The sequence below is a fragment of the Chlamydotis macqueenii genome, chromosome 2 (genome assembly GCF_036417535.1).
Source record: "Chlamydotis macqueenii isolate bChlMac1 chromosome 2, bChlMac1.mat, whole genome shotgun sequence".
In the NCBI taxonomy this organism is placed as follows: Eukaryota; Metazoa; Chordata; class Aves; order Otidiformes; family Otididae; genus Chlamydotis; species Chlamydotis macqueenii.
This window is the reverse complement of record NC_141557.1, coordinates 129183684-129197055: the sequence shown is the minus strand read 5'-3', so window position 1 is coordinate 129197055 and position 13372 is coordinate 129183684. Positions and strand designations below refer to the sequence as shown.

Below are 13372 nucleotides of genomic sequence, written 5' to 3'. Positions count from 1 at the left end.
TATCTCTATATACGTACGCGCATAAGGATAATGTGGGTTAACTGGGGAGGCAGTGCAGCCCCGAAATCCGGCGCGCTCCCCTTTCACCCCAAACAGCGTGGTGGGGACCCAGCCGGAGCATCGCGGTGTCAAAACGAGTTCAAGGGATCCAGTTGCAAGATCCGCCGCCTGTTTCGGTATGAGAAACGGCAAAAATTTGGGCTCGCCAACGGCCGCTGCTAAAAGCCAGCTCTGCCGCCGTCCTGGCCCGGGTTTAGAGAGGCCGGGGCCGGAGGGGTGAAAAAAAGCCGGGGCTGCCAGGAAAAGTTAGGAGGCAGCAGCCGGGAAGGTTCCATTCGACCGGTCGGGAAAGGGAAGGGAAAAAATGGGAGCGAAAACTGGGGGACGAGATCTTTCCACCTGTTGTAGTCATTAGATTTTCTGCGAGCTGAATTTTTTATTCTGGGTCACCGGACCCCGGCGGGGCCGTGATGGCCGGCGAGGAACCGAACAATGGTTATTCGTCTTGGAAATTGGAGATATATTGAGGTGTGAGAGGGATACAAGTTTTGGTTGTTTTTTTTTTTTCTTTTTTTCTTTTTTTTTTTTTTATTTATACACCCTGTTGAATTTGCATATCAGCATTTCTAGTGGATGCTGGGTCCCCTGCTCTCCCGCGGACTCTGTAAAAGCTGTAGCGGGGATTTTTATTTTATTTTTTAATTTTTTTTTTTTTTAAACTCTGAATCACTCGAAAATCTGTCTCGTTTAATTCAAGAGCCGTACCCAGCCCGATTAATTGTCTTTTAACGAGTCTCTCCGAGGACAGAGCAGCCCTCGCACACGCTGTCCTCACTCGCCACCGCCTGTAGCTTCACCCCGGGTCACCGACACCCCCAAAATACAGCGACATTTTGCGTGGTCCCCTACAAACAAACGGGGCAACCCGGGCGGGGGACGGCCCCGGCGGGGAGCGAGGCTGGGCGCGGGTTTGTGTATAGGGCGGGGAAATCCCCCGACCTCGAGGGAAAGCGGACGCGGGTGGGTGGGTGGGCGGCGCGGAGCCTTGGAGACAGGGAGCAGTGCCCCGCTCCCCGCCAAAGCAGTGGAAGGATCAGCCCTAGGGGTGGGGTGGGGGTTGGGGGAGGGGAGTTTGCCGTCCTGCGTGGCTCGGGGAGGGCTCGGTCCCTTCGCGTCACTCCCGCGAGGGGGTGTCTCCGCGCGTTCCCCTGGAGCGCGCACCGGACCGCGGGCCAGCGCGGAGAGGCACCGCCCCCGGCGCGCGTAGGGGGGGGGGGGGGGGGGGCTCGTCCGGATCCTACCCCCCTCCTCCGCCGCCCCACTCCTCCCCTCCGCCCGGCAGATGGTCTGCTCCGATATATAGGGCTGTCAAGGGGCTCATCCCCCCTCCGCGCCCCCCCACCGGCACCCACTCTCACTCGCCGGCACCCCTCGGCTGTCCGCCCCCCCTATATCCCCCCCCTCCCCGCACCCTCCACCCCGCCTCCCCGGGGCGATGTCCGCCGGCTCCGGGAGCGAGGCGGAGGAGCTGGGCGAGATGGACCTGCGGGTGCTGCCGCTGGACTACCCTCCGCCGCCGGGCAAGCGCCAGCCCCGCGGCGAGCTCTACCCCTCGGGGGACAACTCCTCGGCGGCGGAGGAGGAGGAAGAGGAGGAGGAGGACGAGGAGGAAGAGGAGGAGGAGGACGGCGAGGGCAGCTGCGCGGCGGGGCCGGCGGGCAGCGGCTGCAAGAGGAAGCGGGCGCGGGGCGGCGGCCCCGGGGGCAAAAAAGCGGCGTCGGGGCCGCGGGGGCCGCCGCCCGAGGGGAAGCAGTCGCAGCGCAACGCGGCCAACGCGCGGGAGAGGGCGCGGATGCGGGTGCTGAGCAAGGCCTTCTCCCGGCTGAAGACGAGCCTGCCCTGGGTGCCGCCCGACACCAAGCTCTCCAAGCTGGACACGCTGCGCCTGGCCTCCAGCTACATCGCCCACCTCCGGCAGCTGCTGCAGGAGGATCGCTACGAGAACGGCTACGTCCACCCCGTCAACCTGGTACGGGGGGGCAAAGCGGGGGGGGCGCGTCCCCGGCGCCGTCGGGATGCGCGGAGAGAGGGGCATCCCCTCGGGGTAGCCCCGCCTGCGCGGGGTAGCCCACTCCATCCTCGGGCAGGGCCGACAGCGCTCAACCCGTCTCCGCCGTCGACAAAAAACCGACGGGGCGGCCCCGACTGCTTGGGAAAGGCCCCGGTAGTCCTCGCCCCGGAGGCCAGCCGGGAGCCGGGTTTGGTCTAGGGTGCCGGCGGGTGTGCCCGTTCTGGGGAGTCGGAGTAAGGAACCCTAAAGAAATAAATTCCTCCGGCATTAGGCAAGCTTAATGTCCGAAAAAGGAGTAATTCTCTCTGCGGGCTGGCTTGGGGCACAAGCCAGTCGTCATTAGTTCATCGGTACAAAACGGAATGCCTGGTGCCTGCCACAGGGGTAAAAAGGTTTCTTATATAGGGCAGAGGGATTGGTTTTGCATGGTTTATATGCTTTTCATTTATAAAACCACGCAAACAGTTGCAAAGCAAGAGAAATGTTGCATTTTTGCTGAGAACAAGTTGTTGCTGACCGTTGCAGCCCGACTGCGGAGCATTTAATTAAAACAAAAATCATAATGAAAATATTTGTTGGAGGAACTCAGCTCTCTCTGTGCTTCCCACAGGGACTCAGACATGATGACGTGTTTGCAACTGAGACAGAGTTAGACACCTATCAGTAATAAAGCTCCAGTTTCAGACCGGGATAAGCTTTCTTTCTAATATGCAATACCTTTGTTTTGCTTACAGACTTGGCCGTTTGTGGTTTCAGGAAGACCTGACTCTGACACCAAAGAAGTTTCTGCTGCCAGCAGATTATGTGGAACTACCGCATAGTCAAAAGTAAATTGTTTTTTTGTTGTTGTTGATCTTTTTTTTTTTTATGTGCTGGATATTTTTAAGAGCTGTGATTTATCAGCTCAAGACCAGAAAGTGGGTAGAAACTCCCATCTCTAACAGTGTTAAATCTGTTTCTTCTGTCATTCTTTTCCCTTAGAGTTCTGAGGGAAGTTTATTTAAAGCAGTAAGGAAGGGAGGTGGTGGAAATTAGAGTTTTTATGAACTGACTGCAGCAACTGAAGTCTGAAATTTGGAAAGACCCTTCTTTGGCTTCATCGTTCTTACCGCTGCCTGAGGACCTGTTGTTCTGAGGCTATTAAACTAATGGAAAAAGAATATAATGATATAGAATTAACAGCATGGACCAAAATACAGCTCTACAAACTAACCCCAAACAGTGTTACTTGTATTCTAAAGCAAAGCAGTATTTTAGAGTAGCTTTGAAACTCAGATAGATTTATAATATATTTTGATGGCTTTTGTAGTCATGGATCTGATTTGCTGCAACTATGCAATAAGTATAGTCATACTTCTTTTTGTCCTTTCAGCCAGAGTTTTCTTGAAGATGTGTAAGTGGCTACATTCTGCCATTAGGCTACCGTCCATTGGAATTAAACTAATTGATTATGTCTTGAAATGCCATGTGTAAGAATGTGGGACTGTCCCCATAAATGTGGCAGAATTTCCGTGCCTTAATCTCGAAGAGGAATTCTGCTTACCATAAGGCCAGGGTGCATGCATTGTAAAGAATGAGTTTGTATGATACTGCAAAAGAGCAAGAATTCACAGTGTTTTAAACATTTTTCCTGTGCTGTCATGTTTATCTTTGAAAAAAAAATGACCCTCAAATGAGGTCTAGGGACATTTCTTCAACGATTCAAATGCTGTAATAAAAGAGGGTGCCATCAAAGAAGTTGCAAATGTAAATAACTCTATTTTTTTATAAATGACATTAAAAGCTTGGTTACAATGACTCACTGGTACTGTCATAGTGTGTGGCTGCATCAATATATGAATGTCTTTGTAATGCATGTTCTTGAAACCCGCTTCTGTAAACGCACTGTTCTTCATCTCGTGAGAGCAGATGCTTCTCTGGCAACAGAGTCTGATATGAACACTTGCACCCCAAACAGTTCACGTGAGGTACAGTACGGTATCAATCACCAGGGAAAAACACATTTTAATGACTTACAGAATTCACTGTCACAACCTTTTCTGTGAATCAGGAAAATAAATAAATCCAGATTAATAAATGGATGTCAGTAATTTGTTCTGCTTCATAGCATGAAAGATAGCGTAAGAGCTCCTTTTGCTGTCCTTTGTAATTTTACATTTCCATCTGTAGTCTGTTTTACTTTTATTTGTATTTATGCTGTGGGAAAATTGTCTCAGTTTTCCTATTTGGGAGCAGACTTTTCCTGTTTTAAGATTAAAACTCCTGAGATAAGATTTTTTTTTCCTCAAAATAGTTTCTCAGAGGTTAACTCTCAGTAAGGGAGAAGGCTGAATTACTTCAGAGAAGAAAAAGCCTCCTTTTCTTCACTTAAGCAGCCAGGAGGAAGAAACATTTGCTTAACAAGAATGAGTTTAACCTGGTTTCTTGTCAGCTCATCCTACGTTGTGGATTTCTATTTTGAAATACTGCATAGAAGCCCAAGACTGACTATTGGGAGTGTCTTTCAAGTCCATGAACTGCAGAAAATTCCTTTTCTCATTGTGAAGTGTAAAATAGTCCGTATCCACTGCAAAATAAAATAAGTGCTTAGTCCAGGATCTGCTGAAATTGTTGCTTTCAGAGACTCGAGGGCAAGCTGTACAAAGACTATAATCTAATTTATCTTCCCATTTTAACCAGAGAAAGGTTGTGAAGGAAGGGGGCTATCCTAATTTGTAGTTATGCAACCGAGATGGGACTCCAACTGCCCTTTTCTAGGAAGCTTTATAAAAAAAAAAAAGAATACGAACAGTAAATCAAAAAAGGAAGGACCTTTAGGGAAGGCATAAGGTATAAGAAAATTGAACCAATGTTTATCTGAACCCTAGAGAAAAGATTATTCAGCAGTTTAACTAAGGTGCCACTTGAGATAATCTTGGTTGTGATACTTAGTTGGTTTTGGCCTTGATCCCAGCTATGATCGGTTAACGACTCTGGGAGAATGAAAAGACAAGGAAAGCACAGAGAACTTTAAACAGTATAGAAAAATCCATGCAAAATGATGGAAAAAAATGTTCAGGGTAAATTCCCAAATATGAAGTGGTTATATTAAGTAAATACAGCAGGTCAAAATTGGGGGTGAAGAGTGTGACACGAAGAAAAACACAGTATTGCTTCCATCCAGGCACCAAATACTTTTTTTTTTTTTCCTTGTGGCTACATAATATATAAAAATACTTTCTTCATATAATAACAAATGCACTTACGGTATTTGTTGTTGTAACAGACACAACCGTATGATGATGGTGCCCCAATAGACTGTCACTGGCTTTAGAACAGAAGTACACAATGGCCACAGGTGACATTTCAGGTCAAAATCCAGAGAGAAAATTACAGCTTTTAGATAGCGAATATTGTAGCTACCATTAATATGGCAATTAGGTGTGTCTGAATTTCTCTAACAAGGATCTGATATTTTAAATCATTAATTTTAATCCTGGGGCTCATTAATATTATTTTTAAGAAGTAAATTAATCTCTCTTCTTCTCTCTCAGTGAGAGGAATCACGTGATTAGGAAAAAGTTCAGGTAAGAGAGCAGGCTCCTTGTGGGTTTGTCCTGAGATGAAGGCTGCCGTTTTGCCAGGGAAATGCCAGGTAGGTTAGCTATTCTGGCATTCCTCCCATAGAAAGACACACCAAAAATACATGCATGCAGTTTTGAATCCTTATTTTTAAACTTACAAAGAGAAGAAATTCAGATCAGTGCTTCATATGAATGAGGTGACCAAAATATTCTGAAGTGCTATTTTTAAGCATTAACAGATTGCACAGGAAGATAATGTGTTTTGGTCTTTTTTTTTTTTTAATTAAGCCTTTGCCAAACTGATAAATTGATTTAATTTTTAAATCTGAGTGTTTTGTTTTACTGGGTATGAGTTACAGAGCTGGGTGAAGGGAAGACTTAAAATGAAAATCTACCTCACATTTCAACAGTCCACAACCACAGGAGGTAAGAAATACATACATTTTTATTAGATTTGGCAAGTATACACCTGATGATTTTTTTGTTACATTAATGACATCTTTGTCCCTTGGCCCAAGTACAGTGACTCCATCTTGACCCCATAAAGCTATACAAATCTTGCTAAAGCTGTTTTACAAATAAAATGCCAAATCATCTGCAGCTTATATTCAGTGAGACCTGCTTCATGTGAAATACTAAAGGCAGAATACCTGCATTGACTTTACTGGCAGTCAGTCCATGTATAAAGAGGAACTCTTGTCTCCCCAAAATATTTTTATTACTTTAGACTTATATAAACGTTGTGTAGAACTTTATTTTGTCTCTATTTTATATGGGACTCTGACAGAGCAGACTATTAGCCGACAAGCTCAGGTCTCCGTGATAAAACTGTTACTGTCCAATATATGTGTTTATTTGCACAAGGAAAGTGCATCTCTCATGCTGGAAATGTTAACAAGTCTGATTTGAACAAAAGAAACATAGCTCACATGTAAGAAATACCTAAGCCATATCTTTCCTGTTTAGTGACTTTATACAGGTACTATTTAAATAACTCTCAGATATGCTATGGATTTGGAATAAAAATTCAAGTTTCTCAGCTAAGTAAAGGTGACTGCATAAGGACTACTGTTGCCATAGGGGTCTCCCAGGTAAAAGAGGGAGTGGAAGAAATTAATTTTAAGATCTCAGTAACTATCTGAAAGTTACTCTGTGTCTCTTCATTGACTGTAGAAGGATTTTAAGGCTAACATCTGGCTCATCCAGTTAAATATTTAATATTTTAGTTAATTATCCAATGTTGGGAGGGATAAAGCCAGGTTTAAATGATTGAACTATATATGAGCCAAGTAAGACAAAAAGAAGGAAGAAGTGGGATTTAGAGCTATCCACCAATACAAGCTTATAGTAACCTTATACTATAAACAAATAATTATTACATTATTTGAATGAAACAGCACAAAAAGCTGTCCATTCTACTGGAGAAGTCACTTCTCCCCAAGTAGCTAATTCTATATAACGGCAAAATTGCATTCTGTGTAGCAGCACAGATTCTCACCAGGGCTAATGGCAATCATACTTAAGAATTAGGTCTGATTCCTGGGCAGTGTCTATCACACTCCACTTCAACTGAAAGATATTTATACAGATTCTTTCTGCAGTGCACAGAGGATGGATGCTGAGCTGCCTTCCAAACCCTAAATACCTAAATTGGTATTTTTAATATATTCTGACAAGAGTGCATCGGGATCAGTTGCTACATCATGCGGAGACTTGTGTTCCCACAGTGCAGGCTGGTTAGGATTCAGGTACTAAGAAGAAACAGATCTCAGTCTCTTCCTTGGCTCTGAAAAATTTATAAATGCAGATTAGTAAAAAAAAAACCAACAAATGGTATAAGTGTCTTGTTTGGAATGCAGCACATGAGAATCTCACTAGAGTTAAAATTCCTGGAAAAGTTAAGACAGCTGAAAAGATTCATATATAGGATCTGTCCAACAAGACAGGAAAAACTGAGAAAAACTTATACCTGATGTAGGGCTGAAGAATCACTCCTGTAATGCTGGGGCACTGGCAGTGTGATAGGCTCTGGGACTAGAAATACGTGGTGACACTCAGAAGAACTATAATTACCCTTGATGATGTGATTGGAATTAGCAAGCAAAAGAAATTACCCACTCTGCTCATGCTGGTGAAATTGTTTAAAAAAAAAAAAATCAGCTTTCCAGTGTTAAAAAGTATTCAAAAAGATTTTTTTTTAAATAAAAAAGAATTCAAAAGAATTCAAAATGTGACAAGAAAAGTGCTATGTGACAACAAAGCAGGTGGAGCTGTGAGTCAGAATATGTACACAGACACAACCCCAATCCAAGCAAACAGACTGCTCAGCATCTGGGACAAAAAGTCACAAGAGCAAAGAATTGCATCACTTCATAAGAGTTTACAAAGGCTACTGTAGCGAGCACAGTGTGCAGGACGGGGATGGACAACAGCAGCTTTTGCTTATAAGAATCTTCATAGGAACAAGAAAAGTGGATGGTAATCCTGAAAACAAATGGATCACTTTTTAATTCCCAGTTGCTGTGACAGCAGAAGCAACATCATTAGCACTGTAAATCCCATAGTCAGTAAAAGATAAGAAGTAAAAGTAGGCATGAATATTCATAGAAAACTGAGATTGTAAAAGCACAAGGAACTTCTGCATTCCTTGAGTATAAGCAGTATGGAGTTTAAAGTAGTTCCTGTCCTTAGTATTATCAAGAGGTATGTCATCTGGAGGAAAAGGGGACTGAAGTGAATCAGAAGTGTTTAGCAACAAGGAGCTGAAAGATTCCAACTGTCCTATGATTCATTTCTTCAGGGAAGTTCCTCTTGCCCTATGAAGAGGGCTGAAGAGGAGTGCAGCAGGTCAACGCTCTGGGAAGCCTCAAGAAAGCAGATGAACTGCCAGAAGAGATACAGTCTGTGGTCACTATGGGGAAAACCAGAACAACCCAATGTCACTCATTTCTCTTGTAGAAGGGTCTCATCCCACTCTCAAAATAAACATATATGCATGAAATGTTTTCCACTATCTAGAAGGGAGATACTGGAAAGATTGTTAATGTGAAATCATTTTATCTGCACTCTTTTAGATCAGACGGGTTGTGTCCATCCTGGAAACCACCTTTCATCCTCCTCCTCTTGGTCCCAGTGGGACATCAATAACTTTCAAAGGGGACAAAATAATGAGAGATACATTGCTATTTACTAGGAAGCTGATTTGAAGTCCTGAGGAAATGTATTATGTTCCTGTGTGTGGCATTTTCATGCTACATATGGGTATGCTTGAGATTTGCAAGGCCTGTTCAGATAGCTCCGTAGAACTGCGGAGGTTAAACAGTATGCAGGAAGATTCCTGGGGCTATCCAACCCCAGAATCAGTTAGGTGTCAACACAGGAAGAACACACATCACACCCTTTGGGACTGTGCCCAATTCTTGCCATGTTTCATGGGAAACAGAACAAAACTTGTGATATTTGGGGAAGGACTCAGTAGATGACATTTTGACATGGGCAAAACAGGGAAAGAAAGCAAAGAGAAAATTGAACTATTTTCTGTAGGGCCCCTGGAACTATTTTCTACAGGGGGCAGTGAGAGAGAGACTGTGTAGTCTGGTCCCGATCAGGGCTAAACTATGACAGAAACCAAAGAGAAAATGGAACTATTTTCTGTAGGGCCCCTGGATTAAAGCTAAACTGCCATATTAGTGAAGTTCTATGCATAAGAATAACAGAAGACAGAAGCTAACAGACCTCAATGTAAAGGTAGACCATACTAAGGAAGAGTAAATTTGTCCCCATCCATTGAAAAGGACAATGTCAGCTAATACATGCCAATATATGTACACAATTTAGCTGTCTATGAAGATATTGGGATTACAAGTTTAATGTTTAATGGCATGACAGTGATGTTCATAAAGCATGAACCGAAAACTCTCTTGAAAGAAGGGTCTGAGGTGTCATATATTGGCTAAGGTGTAGCTGTGTGTCATACATATGCTTTGAAGATTATTTCTCAAGCCATTAATCGTAACAAAACACTCGTAACTGCAAGAATTGCTACCAATCTGTTTCTCACAGTAACCTGGTTTGAGGTGTTTGCTCATCCAATGATACAGCCCAGAACAGTTCCTTTATCTCAGAGAAGAACAATTTCAGATTTCTTTTCCACTCTCTATAATTCCCCCTGAACTTGTGATGCAAATTATGTCATAAACACCTTTGTTAGCCAGGCTTCACAAACAAGAAAAAAAAAAAAAATCCCCCTTCTAGGCTAGATATAGCCCTGATGTGGATGGAACAGCTGTGCAGATAAACCCACTTATGCTTTTTGCTCTCCCTCACTGTAAGTAAAAACACATCAGTTTCCTCTGTAAACTGTACACACTGTATCATCTGGGAATAGCCTTAGATGTAAGAGAGAAGTAGCTATCATAAATTAACACCACCTGTATTGCCAAAATTATCATCACTTTGACCACCACTTCAAGTTTTGGAACAGATGCCAAGGACTTGACTGACAGTTGAGAGTCTCCACTCCCACACTGTCTGCGCAATGGACTGCAGCTGGACTCATTCTGAGTTGAAATACTGAGTATTCACACAACTCATATTACAATTTGTAGCTTAGCCTACACTAAACCTGCCCCATGGCAATGGCACAAGTTAAGAAAAAACAATGTCAGGGAGCACTCCTGGGCACTGCAGCTTCAGTGTCTATGCTCTTACACTGTTGGAGAGGTCCCTGCATGGTTTGTGGCTTCGGCATGAGCCATGTGCCTTTCTCCCAAACAATGCCAAGACATAGTTTGCGAGCCAGCAATGGGCAGGGATCATTCACAATATACAGTTTACATGAAGTCATCTTGTTCTGGAGACTGAGAGTGCACGGGCAGAAGCAGTATGGACACAAGCTAGCCCAGGACAGTTGGCCTCAAAGCCAGAGGAAAGTCTTGGTATAAAAGAACAGCCCTTTATGCTATTTAGTAGTTTAGACATAACCTCTGTGTATAACCTGACATTTCTAATTCACAGAATCTTATGTGTTTTATGTTTGGTGTAGATTAGTCTGTAAACTCTTCCAGGTGGAGACCATACTTCCCTTCATTTTTATGTATCTAGCACAAAGAAGACTTACATCTGATTAGGATGTTGACTAACATCAGGAGCAAGATGAATTAAAATCCTGACATTAATCTGTCGATCCTACTGCTGAAGCTGAATAGGTAAGTTAAGTGATTTAAGATTTTATGTCCAGCCCCCATGTAACATATGTCTCAGCATGCGAGACAGTGGCAAATCTAGCAGTGGATTGAAAGAAGGCAGATCAGTATTTCTGAGTCCACTTTAACACTAAAATGTCATTGTACATAAGGCGTCAAAGCAGCATAACAACCTCAATTTCCTCTTTCAGGTTTTCAGTTTGTCTCAAGTAATAAATATAAAATAAAAACTTTTTTTTTTCACTTCTCATATATGCATTTATACTGCCATTACTGTAAAGCCAAAAAGTTTTTTTTTCTTCAACATTTAAAAAAGAATAAACAAGTTATGCGTTACAGAAGTTTCCTGAAAGCAGCTGCTTCAGGTGCCTACAGACCCAGAAAAGACACAGTTCCCAAACTTTTGCAATCCCACAGAAGATCCTCCAGTGTGCCTCTGACCCTGAGTGATTTTGTGGGCTTGAAGGATGGGGAGAGAGCCCCGGGTGGCCTCCAGCAGCGCTGACTGGCACAAGTGTTCCCTCTCCGCCACCAACACGCACGCCTCTTCCCAGGTGTCTCCTGATAAAGAAACCTGAGTGGGAGGGACGGGCAAAAAGAAGGGATTTAGGTGAAAGGAAGAGAAAATCAGCTTCAAGAAGAGACTGTAGATGCCTCCAAAAGGGCTCAAATGGGTCTGGGCTCTTACTGGTGAAGATTTGGAAGGATCTCGAGGCAGGATGGATGTACTCGCCTCTTCAGGCAAAAAAAATGTTTAAATACGCCTACAGAAAGTGCAGTTACACAGGCTTGCTCACTCACTTCGAAGCGTTACTTTACTTAATAAGGAAATATCAGCCTCAAATACCAGTAACCCTCTGCACGGAGCGGGCACCCCTTTCCAAGGCGTTCGGCAGCACTTGTCGCCTTTTAAAGTTTTCCCGAAAGCGCCCCCCTCACCTCCCCGGGTACCGTCGTGTCAGGCACCGGCTTTTCCCGGCTCCCACCGCCCCGCTGCCTCTCAGAACGGGCCCAAACCGGCTCCTCGGGCTCTTGCTGCCCCCTTCCTCCTCCTCCTCGCACTCCAGCAGGACGGCGGCGGAGGCGCTGAGGGACGGCAGCCTTAGGCAGGGCGGCTGCGCTTGGCGGGCGGAGCAGTGGCCGCCGGGAGCAGCCTGGCCGCAGGCGGGGCGCGGGCGCCACCCGGTGGCCGCCGCGCCGGGGTGCGCGGCAGATGGGGGCCGCAGCGGCGTTAGGGGCGGAATTAGGAATGGAAGGGCGTTAGGAACGGCTTGAGCGAGGGCGTGAGGAACGGGGTTAGGGACGGCGTGAGGGCCTTTTAGTAGCGGCGGCTGTTTCTGAATTCAGGCCGGGGGCGGCGAGGTGAATGAAGGCTCTAAGCGTGGACAGCGAGCAAGGCACGGCTGGAAACGGGTAATCTCAAATGAAAGGCTCAGCAGGGAAGAGGTAGCAACATCCTGCAGTTGGAAGGTGAGACTGGGAGCATTCTCTTTTCCTGGACCGTGTAATACTGATCTTTAATTTCTCTGTGCCATACTTGCCTGATGGTGTTCGGGTATGTCTTGGGCTCCAAAGGCCATTCATACCTTCTAGGAGAAAACAAAAACAAGTAAAAGTAATGGCAATATTTTGTTACTATGACTATCTTTTCATAATTACAAATTATCAAATATCTAGTTATCAAAAGAGAGTCAAAGTAGGACAGTCTGTGCTGAGGTTTTCATACACTGAACGGCCCTTTTAGTTGTCCTCTCTCTCCCTTTTTTTTGCCTTAGATAAGAGAGAAGGAGAGATTTCTCTGGCTCCAGTACAAGAGGCCTGCTTGAGTCAATCCCTTTGCATGACTTTCTGAACTTTTAAATGGAATAAACACACTGTTACATATTCATTGCTAAATACTAATTTTATACCCCAATAAAGTATCCAGGGAGGAAAAGTGAAGCTGACAACTTCAGATGATCACAACATCCAGTGAGGAATCATTTCTCAAAGTTTTTTTCTGAAGAGAGTCGAGGCCAGGATGACTGTGGTGGTGTGGCAGTAGTAACACACGGAACGTGCATGGAATGGGAGGGATGGGAGTCAAATGCAGTCTTGCACTGTACAGCGCGACTGTTTTCAGCTGTGTGCCCAGGTGATAGGAGTGAAGCCTCATCCATTCCCGCAGACCTGAAGTTGGCAACTTTCCTGCAATGGCCAGTGTAGCAGATGCACGAGACACTTCATGTTTCTTTCCATTCCTTAAGCGCAGGAATAAAGGAAATAAAACTTGTCCCATTGCTACTTGTCCTGTCTGACAGCTGCTGACCCTTGTAGATGAATTAAACAAATTAAACTTCTTTCTATTACAACTTATTCACATTTGCTTATCCTAGGTAGTAATTTCAGTCTTATCTCTCCAAACACAGTACATGGGATACAGTCTGAACATAGAGGACGGGACATACCACTTCTTAAACCACAAAATCCATGTCAGATCAAGGAAAAAAAAAAAAAAGAAATATTTTCTTCCTGCTGTATCCAGAGACTGATTC

General features: G+C 44.7%; 1 protein-coding gene across 1 annotated transcript; it reads left to right on the top strand.

Moving 5' to 3' along the window:
- Positions 1-1495: 1495 nt before the first annotated feature.
- Positions 1496-3868, top strand: MSC (musculin). Its single transcript, XM_086742401.1, has 2 exons — positions 1496-2029; positions 2806-3868. Exons 1-2 carry the CDS (start codon positions 1496-1498, stop codon positions 2890-2892), a joined length of 621 nt encoding a protein of 206 aa, XP_086598527.1. The 3' UTR covers positions 2893-3868.
- The last annotated feature ends 9504 nt before the right edge of the window (positions 3869-13372 follow it).

Coding starts and splice junctions, on each gene's coding strand:
- MSC (XM_086742401.1), top strand. CDS start 1,496: ATGTCCGCCGGCTCCGGGAGCGAGGCGGAGGAGCTGGGCGAGATGGAC. Junction 2,030..2,805: donor ACGTCCACCCCGTCAACCTG/GTACGGGGGGGC, acceptor TTTTGCTTACAG/ACTTGGCCGTTTGTGGTTTC.